Source organism: Molossus molossus, unplaced genomic scaffold (genome assembly GCF_014108415.1).
Source record: "Molossus molossus isolate mMolMol1 unplaced genomic scaffold, mMolMol1.p scaffold_m16_p_6, whole genome shotgun sequence".
Classification (NCBI taxonomy): Eukaryota; Metazoa; Chordata; class Mammalia; order Chiroptera; family Molossidae; genus Molossus; species Molossus molossus.
In genome coordinates, this window is record NW_023425399.1 from 80545151 (window position 1) to 80560204 (window position 15054).

Sequence of the window (15054 nt, forward strand, 5' to 3'; positions counted from 1 at the left end):
TGGTTTAAGTGACAGGAAATGTCTGAGTCAGTAGCCATACTACAATTAGGCTAAGCAAGTCCCACTTCTATTTAACACGTTTATTATTCATGACAGCACTGCCGAGCAACGGACCAGGGACCCGAAGTCTGTGAGTGACAGTCTGTACTTACGGACATGGCAGTGAACTCGGGCGAGTTGTCATTGACGTCCGTGACTGTGATGACAGCCGTAGCCGTGTTTGAAAGGCCATACGTGGGACTGCCTTCCGTGTCTGTAGCTTGAATTATTAACGTGTACTGATGCACTTTCTAAAAGGACACAGAGCTAACATAAATAAAACGAATTCCTCAAGAAGACCTAACAGTAGTTCTGTAAACGGCTCTTTACTACACACGGAGAACACAGCATCATTCATTCTGATTAGCACCACTTGAAATTTCCCAAGTGGACTTGACTTTCACTTGTGAAGCGCAGGTCTGGTCTTTGTCTAGAGAGATTTAACCAGATATTTTCATCTCTACTCATGGAAAGAAACGCAGGGGAGATGTGTGAAGTTCTCAGCTAAGCTGACACTACCAGCTGGCTTCAACCTTTGCTTTTCTTCTGAACTCTCAACATCCAAGTGCATTGCGATCAAGCATTCAAGTCCATTGGTTTGATCTATTTCATCACATGTTAATTTCCACCCAGTTTAGAGTACTAAAGACCATAAAGAATCTTAAGAGGGAAAGCATAAACAATTGAAAAAGTATATATGTTTTCCTTTTACATATGTATATATTTAAAGGCAGATTGCTGAATCAAAAAGTAGGCATATCAACAAATTTGACATATACTTAAAAGTTGCCCTGTGAAAAATTACCCTCACCAACTGTGCTGAAAACTTACTTCTTAACCCCCTTGCCAAAAAGGGATGTTACCCATCTTTAACTTTGCAGATCTGATGAGTCAAAAATGGTATCTCATTTTATTTAGCAAATTGATTCCATGTAAATTCATAATCATCACATATGTTTACATATGTTTGTTGGCATGTTTTCTTATATATGCTCTTTCTATTATAACAGGGTTGATAACAATATTTTCTCATTCCAATTTGCACATTTTCCACAATTATACAGAAGAAATACATTCCTAAATGAAGTCAAAACCTAATTCAAGGGTTTATGTTTATACACTTCTTCCTGGAACATAGTAGGTATCTAATATTTGCATACTTGACATATTGCCCTTTGGGCATACCACTCATGGTGTCCAGAGACCTACAATGGATACGTTTACATGCAGGTGATTATTATCACACAGGCATCACTGCTTTCTGACTCCAGACTGAAGTTTTTAGAGAGGAGACAAATTAAGCTGTAGTGTCCCTCGGAGAAAATCTTGAGACTCTGTGAGAGTCTATAACACTAGCTGACAACCTTTTATATTAGAAAAACCTAACCGAACCGAGCATCTAAAATCACTGGAAATCCCTGTGGAAACTGGCACGGATAAAATTATAGACTGTTTTCACGAATGTTAAACAACAAAATTCACTTCTTCAAACAAAAATAAGTGGTCACTGCAAAGTGCAGTTTTCCCCGATTCTAAATATAACCAACATTATGAACGGCCACACTTAGGGGATTTCTGGAGCTTGGACAGAGCAGACGCAAACTGTAGCTTGTGATTTAGCTGCTAGTGGGAAGGGGATGGAAAAAGAAAAAGTAGGAGGGAAACCCAAACCTCACACATTGGATTTTAAGTCTCTGTCTAGCCAAATGTCAATCGCTAGCAGTTCTTTATTTCAGTTTTCTTTTCTGTCTTCCTAAAAAAGAAAACGCCACACTTTTATAAATGAAAAAAAAAAAGAAACAAAGGAATAGTGCTGGTTGAGCCATTTTAAGTGTTCTTAACCCATAACACCTCACCTTTATGCTTATGTAAGCTAAAATATTTCTCAATGATTTCCTTTCCCAATCAAGAGTGTCATTTCAGCTGAATGTTGTCCTGGTTAGTGAGAGAATTTTATAGGGCACTCAGTTCAGCCTCCCAGCAGAAAATAGTAAAACTAGTAATTTGTCATTGAAATTCTGTTAGCTGCTGTTTGCAGAAACAAATGAATATTTTCAAAAAACTTTTTAAAATAGAGCTTTTATTAAAAAAAAAAAAAAGACAAAAAACCCATATAGATATTATATGGAGACAGAGTTCTTTGTTAATGTCTACTCTACAAAGCTCTTTAAAATTATATGAGCATATTATATGCAATTATCCATGTAGCTGACATATTGGGATCAGTAGCTAAGACTTGAAATTTCCTATTGCTTCCAGCGAGTTTTGAAATCTTTAAGTTACAAAAGAACATTGTTATTTCTAAAATACAATGTCTCTTCCAAATGACTCGGAGAACCACATAATCTCTATTGTCAAATGTCTGGTTGATAAAATGTTCTTACATTCAGTAAGGGAGACCCCACTGTGCATGTTTTAGATAATTAAACTGTTTCAAGCTTTTTCCTAATTTAGTCACTGGGGACCTGGTTTTAAATGACTGACATTTACATCCCGTAAGGACTTGACTTACCACCCTCATAGTCCCACATCTGATCAAGGAAACTGCGTAAAAACACTTCCTCACTTCCTGTCCAGAAGGGATAAAATCATCTGCTTGCTGACAGTCCTTCCTTCTCTTTCTTACCTACCTCACCAAGGTTATCACCTTCCACCCACTTATCCCACACTTTGAGCTTTTTGTGTTTATTTTCAAGTGTTTATCATGATTCTAGGCCATGCATTGGCATTCCCTCTACCTAAGCTGGTGGTTCTCAACCAGGGCAATTTTGTTTCCCCCACCCCGTGCCCAGGGAACATCCTGGGACATTCTGGTTGTCAAAACTAAGGGGTGCTACTGACATCTTTTGGGTAGAAAGGCTAGAGATGCTGCTAAACACCCTATGATGCACAGGGCAGGCCCCCCCAAAAGATGTAACTGATCCAAATGTCGATAGTGCCGAGGATAAGAAACCCTGGTCTAGAACACACCCTTTCCTTCACTCTGCGCTTCACAAACAGGGAGCTGAGAAGTCACCTCCGAGTCAATGTCCATCTGAAAGTCCTTGAGGCAGAGCTGTTTGCCTACTCAGGACACACCTCTATCATGTTTTTAGATTATATGGCTCTTAGCAGTCCGTATGTCTGTCCTCTCCTGCTATGTACACACATACACAGAACCCTTGCTCTGTCAATGGTTATGTTGTTGGCATACACATAATTGCCCCATAGAGCTAATCAAGTGGTAAATGTTTTTTTTTTTTTTCAAATTAAAGTACAGTTGATATACAATGTTATATTAGTTTCAGGTGTACAACATAGTGATCTGACATTTATATACTTTACAAAGTGATCACCACAGTAAGTCTAGTACCCATGTGTCACCATGCAAAGTTATTACAATATTATTGACTATATTCTCAAAACCGTATATTACCTCCCTGTAACTTATTTACTTTATACCTGTAAATTTGTGCTTCTTATTCCCCTTCACCATTTTTGTTCATCTCCCTAACTGTCTCCTGGCTGGCAACCATCAGTTTGTTCTCTGTATCTATGGGTCTGTTTCTCTTTTGTTCATTTATTTTGTTTTTGACCCTTAATTTCATACATAATTGAAATCACACAGCATGTGTCTTTCTCTACCTGACTTACTTCACTTAGTATAACAGCCTCAAGGTCCATTCATGTTATCACAAATGGCAAGATTTAATCCTTTTTCATGACTGAGTAATATTTCATTGTATATATATATATGTGTGTGTGTATACAGTTGTATGGTTGTTCATATGGAAAATAATACAATAACTAATAAATAATAATACAATAAACTGTTTCTCATACTCACAATTGTAAACCTACTTTTTCCCCACCCTGTATCTAATACATCTTCTTTATTCATTCATCTACTAATATAATGAACATAGAGATGCATGTATCTTTTTGAATTAGTGTTTTGGATTTCTTCAGATAACACCCAAAAGTGGGATTTCCAGGTCACATGGTAGTTCTATTTTTAATCTTTTGAGAAACCTCCACACTGTTTTTTATAGTGAGTGGTTACACCAGTTTATATTCCCACCAAAAGTGCACAAAGTTTCCCTTTTCACATCCTTTCAAGCACTTGTATTTGTTGACCTTTTGCTTGTGAATTTCTGGTTGGATGGATGAATAGATGAGAAACTTTGGACCTTGCATTACATTATAAAAATCATTTCAGGTCTGGGGGAAAAAAAATCTCATTTACATGGCTACCTATCATTTACTCATTAAAACGTATGCTGGGAGCATAAACTACCTCACCGTTTCCCAACTATAGTGATTCATACACCACCTTCCCAGTTCTGCCACTCCTCATATTCCTGTGCCATGAGCCACCTAATAGTCATCTTCATGCTAACTTCCTTTTAAAGGAAAAGAAAAAGCTGAATCACTTAAAAGTGTCATATATCCTGGGAGAACGATAACGGAAATTACTTTTAACAAAAAGAAAACTGTGACTTCTAATAGAAATGAAAGAATCTCAAGCTTGCACCAGGCCTGAAGAAGAGTAATTTATTCCCAGCTTCAGGCAGACTTTCCATAAACCATCTGTGATAGATACATTTTTTGCCTTTGTTAAATGACTTTTTAAAAATGAAAGTTTTCCATAATTTTCCCTACAATTCATTGTTGTGTTTAATAATTTTACTGTCAAGAAGCTATTTCTCATACCGTATCTAATCTATGATTCCATAGTTCCAAATCCATTTCCACAATGATTTCATCAGGGGTAGTGAATAGCTGATTCTGTCCACTGCAAGGTATACTTTCCCATGCTTACAATCTGACTTCAGAATTTTATTCTCTAAACTACAAACTGTCCCTTTGCCCTGGCCGGTTTGGCTCAGCGGTGAGAGCGTTGGCCCATGGACCAGAGAGTTGCGGGTTCAATTCTGGTCAAAGGCACGTGCCTCGGTTGCAGTTCTTCCCCGGTCCTCATCAGGGTCGTGTGGGAGGCAACCAATCGATGGGTCCCCTCTCACATCCATGTTTTTCTCTCTCTCTCCATCCCACTTCATCTGAAGATAGAATAGGGGAAAAAAATATCCTTGGGTGAGGATTTAAAAAACAAACAAAAAACCCCCCATCTCTTTGATTTTTTAATATAGTTGGTCAGCTTTAGTAAAACTAACTTGAATTCTCTATGCCTCTTTCTTGTCACAGAACAGCCAGGCTAAATGTGATAGGAATTCCTGTAGGGAAACAAGATGAGGCTCCATTTCTGCATCTCACAATGGAAGTGGGGATAAAAGAGAAATACTAGGTTTGGGAGGCGAGCTACATGCATTTAGTATGCGAGCAAACTGGCCCTTAAGAGGAAATACCAAAAAGTATACCATATCCTCACATAAACTATGGCATTCATGCTCAGTTTACTGGCATTTAAGAATAGTATTTCATATAGGAATGGAAAAGATGAAAAGACATCCGTGTTCTGAATATCGCTAAACTAAAAGTACTATCGCAAAAACTGAATTTCAGCAATCTCTGACACAAAACATTCCTAGGGACAAAAAAAATCACTGACAACTGGCTATTAATAGGTCCAGTGAAATGAAAACATACACCTAACTCCTAAGTAAGGCTCTGAGCTCAACTGTGAATTAAGTAATCTTGATTGGTTTATATTACTTATTAAAGTGCTTCTAGCACTATCTTGCATATATAATGAATTGCAATAGTAGTGTTTTCTTTGATCCAATTGAAGTGACTGCTGCTAAGGCAAATAAAGTGTCATAAAAACCAATTCTTAAAATCCTTGTCAGTAATATTTATTATGGCAGGTATATAATGTTTCCTTCTGATGTACAGAATTTGAGGTCACATTACGATAAAAGTTGACTCGGCCAGAAATCTACAGAATACGAATCCTTGTAGGTTGGTCCTTTGATAATTCACGCATACAATGATTACCTTGAGAATTTCTTAAGAAAATGGTTAAGAACAGAATAGAGAAAAGGTGTAAAAGATTCATTAGGGTGGAGATTTCAGAAAAGAATCTAAGTAGGGCTTAAACTGGAACATTAAGAAATAAAAAGTTCAAGATCAAGAAGGTGTAAGACGTTCCCGGTGGAAGGAATCACATGGACAGAAACTCAAGTGTGCAGAGCATGGTGGGTTGTGGTCTGTCCCAGTGAGACCGCCACCTGGAATTAACCGAAATGGCCATTCCCCCTCAGATTTGATACTACCTAGTATTTCAATACTGTCACATTGTAAGCCTTTTCAACAAAATATTATGCAGAAGAGCGTTTCTCTCTATTTATAATTTGAAAGGCTGGTCAGTAGAATTAACGCAGTTACTAGTGTTCAAACCTATTAAATAAAGTAATCTCAGAGTTAAGGGGCAAGTTGTAATAAAGGAGATAATCTCCTTCATACTAAACGAGGCTCTCCAAGGAGGCTTCGAAACACCTAATCACATGCATGTTATTTGTAGCCTCTTGAAAACATGAATGTTAATAATTATCTTAAATTTATATACACATTATTTGGGCATAATTTTTGTTGTAATGCCTCACAAAAACCATCTGTAAGGCCAAACTGAGAAAATGCCAACAGTTTAAAAAATCAGATACCAGAGGTATCTAATTAATTTAGTCAATCATCACACTAAATGTTACATAGACTAACAATGTCAGACTAGCAATGATTTATCTGGTATACATATATCATTTAACCAGTCTGAGGTTGTGTAGGAAATAGTACTATAGCTTTCTTACCAGAAATTCACAATAATATTGTAGAGATATTATTACCTGGAGATAAATGGTATGTGATGCCGTACAACTATAATATTAAAGACACATTTAAAGACAGTTTTTGGTTGGCTTACTTCTCTATCCAATCCAGCTGCCACTGTGATAATATCACCAGTCTCATTGTTGATGGTGAACATGTTGGATGAAGTAGTGCTTGGAGCCTGGGACAGGATTCTGTACCTCAACATCCCATTTTGGGTATTTGGATCATCAGCATCAATAGCAGTGACGGTCATCACATATGTTCCTAGACACAGTAGACATGGAAAATGAGGGGTCACCCTTCATTTCAGGGTCATCTAAATAGAAGGTATATTTACCTCTTCATTCAACCTCAATTTCATGTTTTCAAAACAGACATTTAATCACTTAGACTCCATTGAAAACGTGCTTGATAGGAAAAGCCCTTTAAAAATTATAAAACATGGCTTAGTTACTTGAAAGGAAAATTGTCAAACATATATACATTTATAAATATTCAATTTTTCCATAACTTGGAAGACAAATTCACTATAGCGATTCAAAGAAAGGATCCCTTTTAACCTTCATTTATAGAGAATGCAAATAAGAAATACAGATGCCATTAGCAACATATATTATGGCCGCCTATTCCTTCCCTCTGCCATATTTTCTTCTTTTATGCAACATCGGGAATGACACGCTGAGCGTGACTCTCCCCAGTGCCTAAGTCACTTTCTGAAAGTAAGCTGTGTGCATAATGCTGAACACTCCATTTACTCAGGTCATCAGGAATCACTCCATGCGTTACTGTTTTGGTACACTGCATAGGAATTTGGCATTGCGGTTCATTATTTCCTAGGAGATTAAAAGAACACTGTAACAAACTAAAGGGACTTCAATTTATTAGATATTTTGAAAGGAACACTACAAAGCATTAGGATCAAATAAGTTCAAACTAGCTAGACAAACTAATTTACAAGCAGCGAGAAAATTACTATTTAACATGGTTTGTTCTATGGGATATTTATAAGAGCTGGACTGTAAAATTTTCTATCTCTAGCTTACCTTCTTCATGAGTACTCAAACCTCAGTTCTACTTTAGATCCTTTATAACTGCTATTCCTTTTATATGGTACATTTTTTGCCCTAGAATTAACTAAGGTGGTAACATCATTCAATCTCATTTTCCAGAGCTCGACCCACTAAGCAAGATAGCCTTTTACATTGTATGGCATTGCTACACACTTGAACCCCAAAACTCTGTGTATCTGCTTGCTTGTCTTCCATTTTTCTTCCCTACTAGAATTCAAGCTCCAACAGGGCGAACTAGCTTGTCACAGGGCCAAAACAGTGCCTTGCACACAGCACATGCTCTATAAACGTTTGTTGAATGAATGAATGAATTATTGAGGGGAAATAATTTGTTTCAGAATCTTGAACCAAAATATTGATTGCAATGCAATTTAACTTAAGATTCTTCATACTATGAAACCTCGCCTAGAAGGGTGTTTTCAAACTTACAAAACAAGCACAAGAAAGACACTCATGAAATGTCCCTACTTCTCGTGATCATTTCAAGTCTTTCATTTGTGGTCCATGTTATGGAAATTCATGGTCAAATGCATAATAAATACATCTTTAATAGTTCATTTTTTATAATTTTTGTGAAGCAGTACTTTTAATAAAGTTAGAAATAACAGAGCAAAAATAAATAAATAACTTTTAAAAAGCAAAAACTATTCCCAGGCAAAAAAAAAGCCCAATGTTTATTATCTTTAGAATATGTGTATATGACTTGTGTTTTAGTAAGGTATGTTCAACATGCTTTGGTTTTACAGGAGTATTTTAAAATAATGACGATTGGCTGGCTGGTGTGGCTCGGTGGATTGAGCGTTGTGCCATAAACTGAGAGGTCCCGGTTTGACTCCCAGTCAGGGCACATGCTCGGGTTTCAGGCTCCATCCCCGGTGGAGGGCATGCAGGAGGCAACCGACTGATGTTTCTCTTTCATATTGATATATCTATCTCTCTCTCCCTTCCTTTCTCTTTAAAAAAAATCAATAAAACATATTTAAAAATAAAATAAAACAACAAAGATTAGTCTGACAATGTGACTCAGAAGGTGCCACAGATGGTAGAACGTCCCGCACAGCCCATCCTCCCACTCCGGCTGCTCCAACCCACCTCTCCTTCTTTTCTGGGGATACAGACAAGCGTATTTGGACAAAGGAAAACAAAACAAAACACCAGTTTACAGTAAATTTCATTATATCTATACATCGGCTTATGCATCAGGGAGCCACATGGACTGGTAGAGATGACAAAGGAAATATAAGCACAAATTTAAATGTTGAGGCATTTTTAAACTAAAAAGAAACACACAACAATATAGCTAATTAAATCTCTCTAAGCACCAACTTATCTTAAGAAGGCTGGCAAAACCCTTCCTTTTACCCCCTGGACGCTGACGCATATTCTTGTCCACCTGTTTTTCACATTAAACAGGCCTTTCTGGGCTTGCTAGTTCTCCTGAGACTGAAGTCCACAGCGTTTTCAGTACAAGAATCTAAAAATCTTAGTGAAACCTCACTTCACAAGGGTGGGAGGCCTTTTGGCAACTGCTGTTTCTAGGCTGGGTCATTCCATGACAGCCGTTTAAAAGGGCTGCAGAAACCTTGAGAGCCATCCTGAAGGTCAATCAATGTCCAGTGTGGCAGAGGGCAGCAGTCACGCCGCCACCAAGCCCCCTCCTGCTTTTGGTTTTACCCCCCCCCCCCCCCCCCCCACCTGGTCCCAGGAACACCAAGCATCTCTCAGACTCTCCAGCTGCATTTTAGTTGCTGCTCTGACCAACATGATACAATCTGGACTTGACGAGCAGATGTCCTGGTCTTCTGGTGCTCACTTTCCAGCTGCCCTGGCTCTATCATCCACAACAGAAGGCAAAGACCCTGCCATCAATTCTACAGCATAGAATCAGTACCATGGTCTATATTCTCAAAGGTGGGAAATATCACAGTGAACAGTAGAATTATACTGTTCTATTTTCTCTCTTCAACCAGTTTTCCCCTAAGTTACCTTCCCTTCTCCCTAAAAGCATTAGGAATGGAAGAAAATAGCACTAAAAGGCTCACATGATATCTTCTTTTCTCGATTTTGCTGGATTCCATCGCATTTCCTGAAGTAATCTTCCAATTATCATCCTCAAACTTACCAGGCTTTGAACCCTCAGGAACTGTCCCATTCCAGACCTGGTGTAAGAACTCAGGCCTGTTATCATTCATATCAATAACATTGATGACAATGTCAATGGGGTTCTCCACTTGATTTCCATTAATATCCACTGCATGAGCCCTCAACTGGAAAAGAAATTAGAAAACAAAACTACTTAACAGATTTACATCTTGAGTGAGAAGAGAAAATATACAATCACCATGCCACCAAAATAGCATCAATAGACTGAGAAGCACAGAAACCATATTCCATACAATTAGAGTAGATACAGTAGCAAAAGGCCCACACTAACTATCTGGTAGGCACTGTGCTCGGAGTTTTATGGATTGTAATTCATTTAACTAAAATACAAGAGACTAGAAATTTTATCTTTTTCTTTTTTAAACAAATAAAATCACTCATCTACTCTTGGAAGAATATCTTTAAAATCTTTTCATCAGGCCCATAGAGATCTATTTCATTCTTTTCAATAGCTGTGTAGTGTTCTATTGAATTGTTCCTTTTAAATGGGAATGTTTCCATGGGTTTCCTGTTAAGTATGATGCTGGAAGCAGGTTTCTGTTGGATATGCTTTAACAAGTTAAAGAAGCACCAACATACCCTTTCTTATTTAGAGGTTATTTAATATGCGTTGAAACAACATAAATTGTATTACTGCCTTTTCAACTTCTATAGAAATAATCTCTCCTCCCTTTTGAATTATTTACTGTCTTATAAATAAACTTTTACTACTGAACCATCCTTGCAATTCTGTAATTATTCATTCTATTTTGTTATGAATACCTCTCTTTTATGTGCTAGGAGTGAAAATCTGGAGAGAAAGAATTTACCCCCAAATTGACCGAAAATTATTTCCTGAGTCTTAACTGCACCATCAGATAGTGAAAATTCATACAAGAAAAGAAATTTAGAATGTTTTGTATTGATCTTATTTATCTTCATACATTGGAGACTAGTGTGATTAGAGACTGGTCTATTGTGTGCTATAGTTATCAAGTTTCCCTACCGATGTGATATTGTTTTTGTGAAAGGTTTGGAAGTTTACTTCTTTCTTTACATTTTAGAATACGAAGAAAAGCATTAGAATTATGTGATCTTTGGGGAGTCTCACTCTACCATATATGAATATTTTAATAATTTTCAAAACTTCGACAATTTTCAAAGTTTCTATTAGAGCAAAAATTAAACAAATATATTAATGGGCAAAATTAGAATCTGTAAACAAATGCACATCTACATGGAATAAAAATGTTTAATTACTAAGTGTGCAAAATGAGTCAATGGGAATACTAATTCAGCATGTGGGGCAGCTGGCTAGCCACAAAGGACAAAAAAGTGGGTCTGTATCCTCTTTCCCTTTTTACTATAATACACTCCACAGAGGTTAAAAATTTAGATGCAAAAAAACCCTCCCACATTAAACTGGGGATATTTGCACCTTGACGTTGGGAAGAATTTTATCACCGTCTCTAAAACCAGAATGCGTAACAACATTTAAAAAATTAACCTGATAATGTAAATACTACAAGTTATGGTAGCACAGAGATTATTAACAAAGATGAAAAACAAACAGCAAAGGGGGACACCATATAAAAACCATGCATTAATGTCCCTAACAGATACAAGGTTCTTAGCAGCTGTAAGAGCAAAAGATAATCCAAAAGAAAATTCAACGTAAGACAAGAATAAGGAATTCACTGTGATTGGATAGTCAACTTATGCAACTTAAAACATCAAGGTAAAATTTTTACTAATAATATTGACAATAAATAATGCCTGGAATTGATAATGGAGTAAATACATCTCCTATATAGTAGGCAGGTAGTGAAACACAACACAAACATTCTAAGAACAATTTCACTATATATCTCAAAATAATTCCAATGTAAAGAATTTATTCCAAGGATATAATGGAGACATGGGCAGAGAGATGGGCATTGCTATACATACTTGCAAAATAAATTTAAAAAACAAAATTACCAAAATATCCACCAATAGGTATTTAAAATTATGTTACATTCATTCAGCAAGATAATTTGGGGCAATCAAAAATTATGATTAAAATAAATAATTTTTACTGATATGAAAAGATGTTAAAACTTATGATTGCTAAGTGGTAAAAGTTGGTTTCAGAGAATGGTTACAATTTCAAAAGAATACATTTGTGAATTTATCTATATTAAAACATCTAACATTATATCACCAAAGTGTTTTTAAAAAAGGTTAGTTTTACATAGTAAGATTACGAATTGGTTTTACTTTCTTATTAATATTGTATTATTGGAAAAGTTTTATTTCTATATTATTTGAAAAGTTTTTGCAATGCACATATATTCTTCTAAAAAAAATAACTTCATCAAAAGTTTTAGTTATTCATGTTGAAATAAAGAAGTAATAAAGATCAATTAGGTTTCTATATTAAACTCAAGAAAAAACTGTGGAAATCTTGTTCCAGGAAAATGTGCAAGTATAACTAGAAAAAAAAAAAAAAAGAAAGAAAAGAAAACAGAAGCAAGCTTCCTGGAATTGACATTTTAATATTAGGTAGTTCTTGCATTTTAAAATACTCAGTACAACATTATTTTTAAGTTGAAAAATCAGTTCCAAATACATACAGGATGGGACAAAAGTTGTTTTATAGCTGTCTGTGTGGAAAATAATACAATAATGAATAAATAGTAATACAAAACTATATTGTGTGTTTTGCATACTCACAACTGTAAATCTACTTTTGCCCCACCATGTATATATTTTTAAAAATGATTGTATAACTATATACAAAAAGTGGTTATAACTCAATAAGAAAATAAAAACTAAAGAACAAAAACTGACGTAAGAAATATAACTAGTCATTACATCTAAGAAAATATTGCTCATATTGTCTGACTGGGGAAACCAAGTGTTAGCAGGGTTATGAGGAAAAGGGAGATCTCAATTTCCAGTAGGAGTGAGCATCAATCTTTCTGGAGGGAACATTGCCAAAATCCGAAAAAATAAAAATGTACTATCCATTTTCTAGGTCTCTATTTAATGGTAATAATAATAATACAAGCAGGAACAGATAAAATGGAGAATGGCAAACATAGATGTCTATTAATAGGAAGCTGTTTAAAATTATAGTCTACACATTCAATGGAATATTATACAGCTATTAAAAATGCTGTGATCTCTACATCATTCACAAGCAACAATGTAAAGAATTTATTCCAAGGATATAATGGAGACATGGGCAGAGAGATGTGCATTGCTATACACAGCAACAGTTTTGACCCCCTAGGTATAAATTTGTTTTTATAAGTTCTTAGCCACATTCCTGAAAGCAAGAATCAACAAGTAAAGAGTAATGCACTTTTAGGCAATTTCACTTTTTTCTTTGATAACCATTTGTTGTTTATTACCATGAGCATTCATCAATTCTATAAAAACAAAATTATTAAAATAAATGGAAAAGGCTACAATGACAACATTTCACGTGTTAAAACTCTCAGAAGCAAAGGTTTAAGACAGATATGAGAGGCAGATGTTAAACTCTGCACACATTTGGAAGACTGTTAACACACAGGATATCAGCAGTTGAAATCTTACATGAAATCGGGCTATCTGCTCGCGATCCAGAGGCTTGGTCACTGACAGCTGACCTGAGATGGGGTTGATAATGAAGATACCGGTTGGAGGCTGGTCAGCTCCTGGCCCAGTTACGCTATACCGCAGTGAAAGGTTTTTATCTCTATCGGACCTGATCTGAGGGTCAAGAAGACAATCGCATTGAATGAGAGACTAAATGAGCTCATTATCCCAGACACAGCATGCCACGCCACGCGCCCCTTTTTCAGTTACAAACTTACACCATCTCCTCTCAGAAAACCACTAAAATGCTGCCAGTCCTGTTCCTTGTCCTTGTTTCTTGGTGACAGGCTTCAAAAAGAGATGTCACCTATCACCAGAAAGACTGGGACCATATTAACATCTAAAAGAACACTCACTCAGAAGCAGTACGCACGGTCAAAATTAAGGCGTGGCCGTTTTTAAACAGAACCACATTCCATCCTGGGAATTAGCAGGTTAGAATATTAACCAAATCACCGGTGTCCAATTTAATGAAAAAAACACTGTTTACCTTTTTGCATCAGAATTACCCTTTACATTAGAGTAAGAAATCAGTGTTTAACTATTGTGTGAAATAGCCTCATTTGGAAACGCAGAGAGTTATGGTTGAGCCTAGAAATGAGGTTTCTGCACGTGCAATGTGCTGACATTATTCACTGCAGCCAAAACTTTCCTTATCATTTTCAGGTGGCACTTATTACCCCAAATTCCTTATTAATAACAAACCATACAAGAAATGTTTTAAAACTATCTTTCTATACTCTCTAAAAATACCACAGTTCCTAGGAAAAATAAGTTTATCTATGAGCAGTCATAGGATCAGGCTATAGAGTCAGGAAAAGGGCCAGTTGAGCAATAGTGTTAGAGGTGACGACAGGTATGTCTGTATCAAGTAAGCACACTTGATCCAGTCATAGAACCTAGTTCCTTCTTTTTTAAGTTAAGGCAAAATTATTTTTTCTCCTTCTCCATTAAAAGAGAAAAATAAAAAACACCTTTATTTAGGGTTCTGCCATTCACTGTTAAATTGAATTATAATGTGCAATAGAATAGCATATAAAGCACAAAAAAATGACATTAAAAAAAAGACACCTTCAACCCTGGCCGGTTTGGCTCAGCAATTGGAGCGTCGGCCGGTGGACCAGAGAGTCTTGGGTTCAGTTCCCGCTAGGGGACGTACCAAAAATTAAAAAAAAAGACACCTTCAGTATGTATGTACTGGAAAGCTAAATTAATCTATAGAAACATTCATTTTATATAATGACTTTGTCTTCTTTTCCTTTTGTAATAAATAAAAAGTTGCTAATTTTGCTAAACACATAGAAATATCTGTAGTTTCTTTACTTTCTCTCTGCATCTGATGGTATGCATTTAGAGTCACTAAAAAAACTGACTTCTCAGCTTTGAAAGCCTATATTTTTGTACAGCCCCA

At 36.2% G+C, this 15054-nt stretch overlaps 1 protein-coding gene across 2 annotated transcripts in view; it reads right to left on the reverse strand.

Moving 5' to 3' along the window:
• CDH2 (cadherin 2) overlaps nt 1-15054 on the reverse strand; it is a 218509-nt gene that overhangs the window by 44332 nt on the left and 159123 nt on the right. For both annotated transcript variants that reach the window (XM_036245120.1, XM_036245121.1), the window contains 4 exons: nt 13602-13757; nt 9997-10141; nt 6896-7068; nt 153-290 (listed from right to left, as the gene is read on the reverse strand). In XM_036245120.1, coding sequence (XP_036101013.1) covers nt 153-290; nt 6896-7068; nt 9997-10141; nt 13602-13757 — 612 coding nt within the window. The remainder of the gene's footprint in view (nt 1-152; nt 291-6895; nt 7069-9996; nt 10142-13601; nt 13758-15054) is intronic.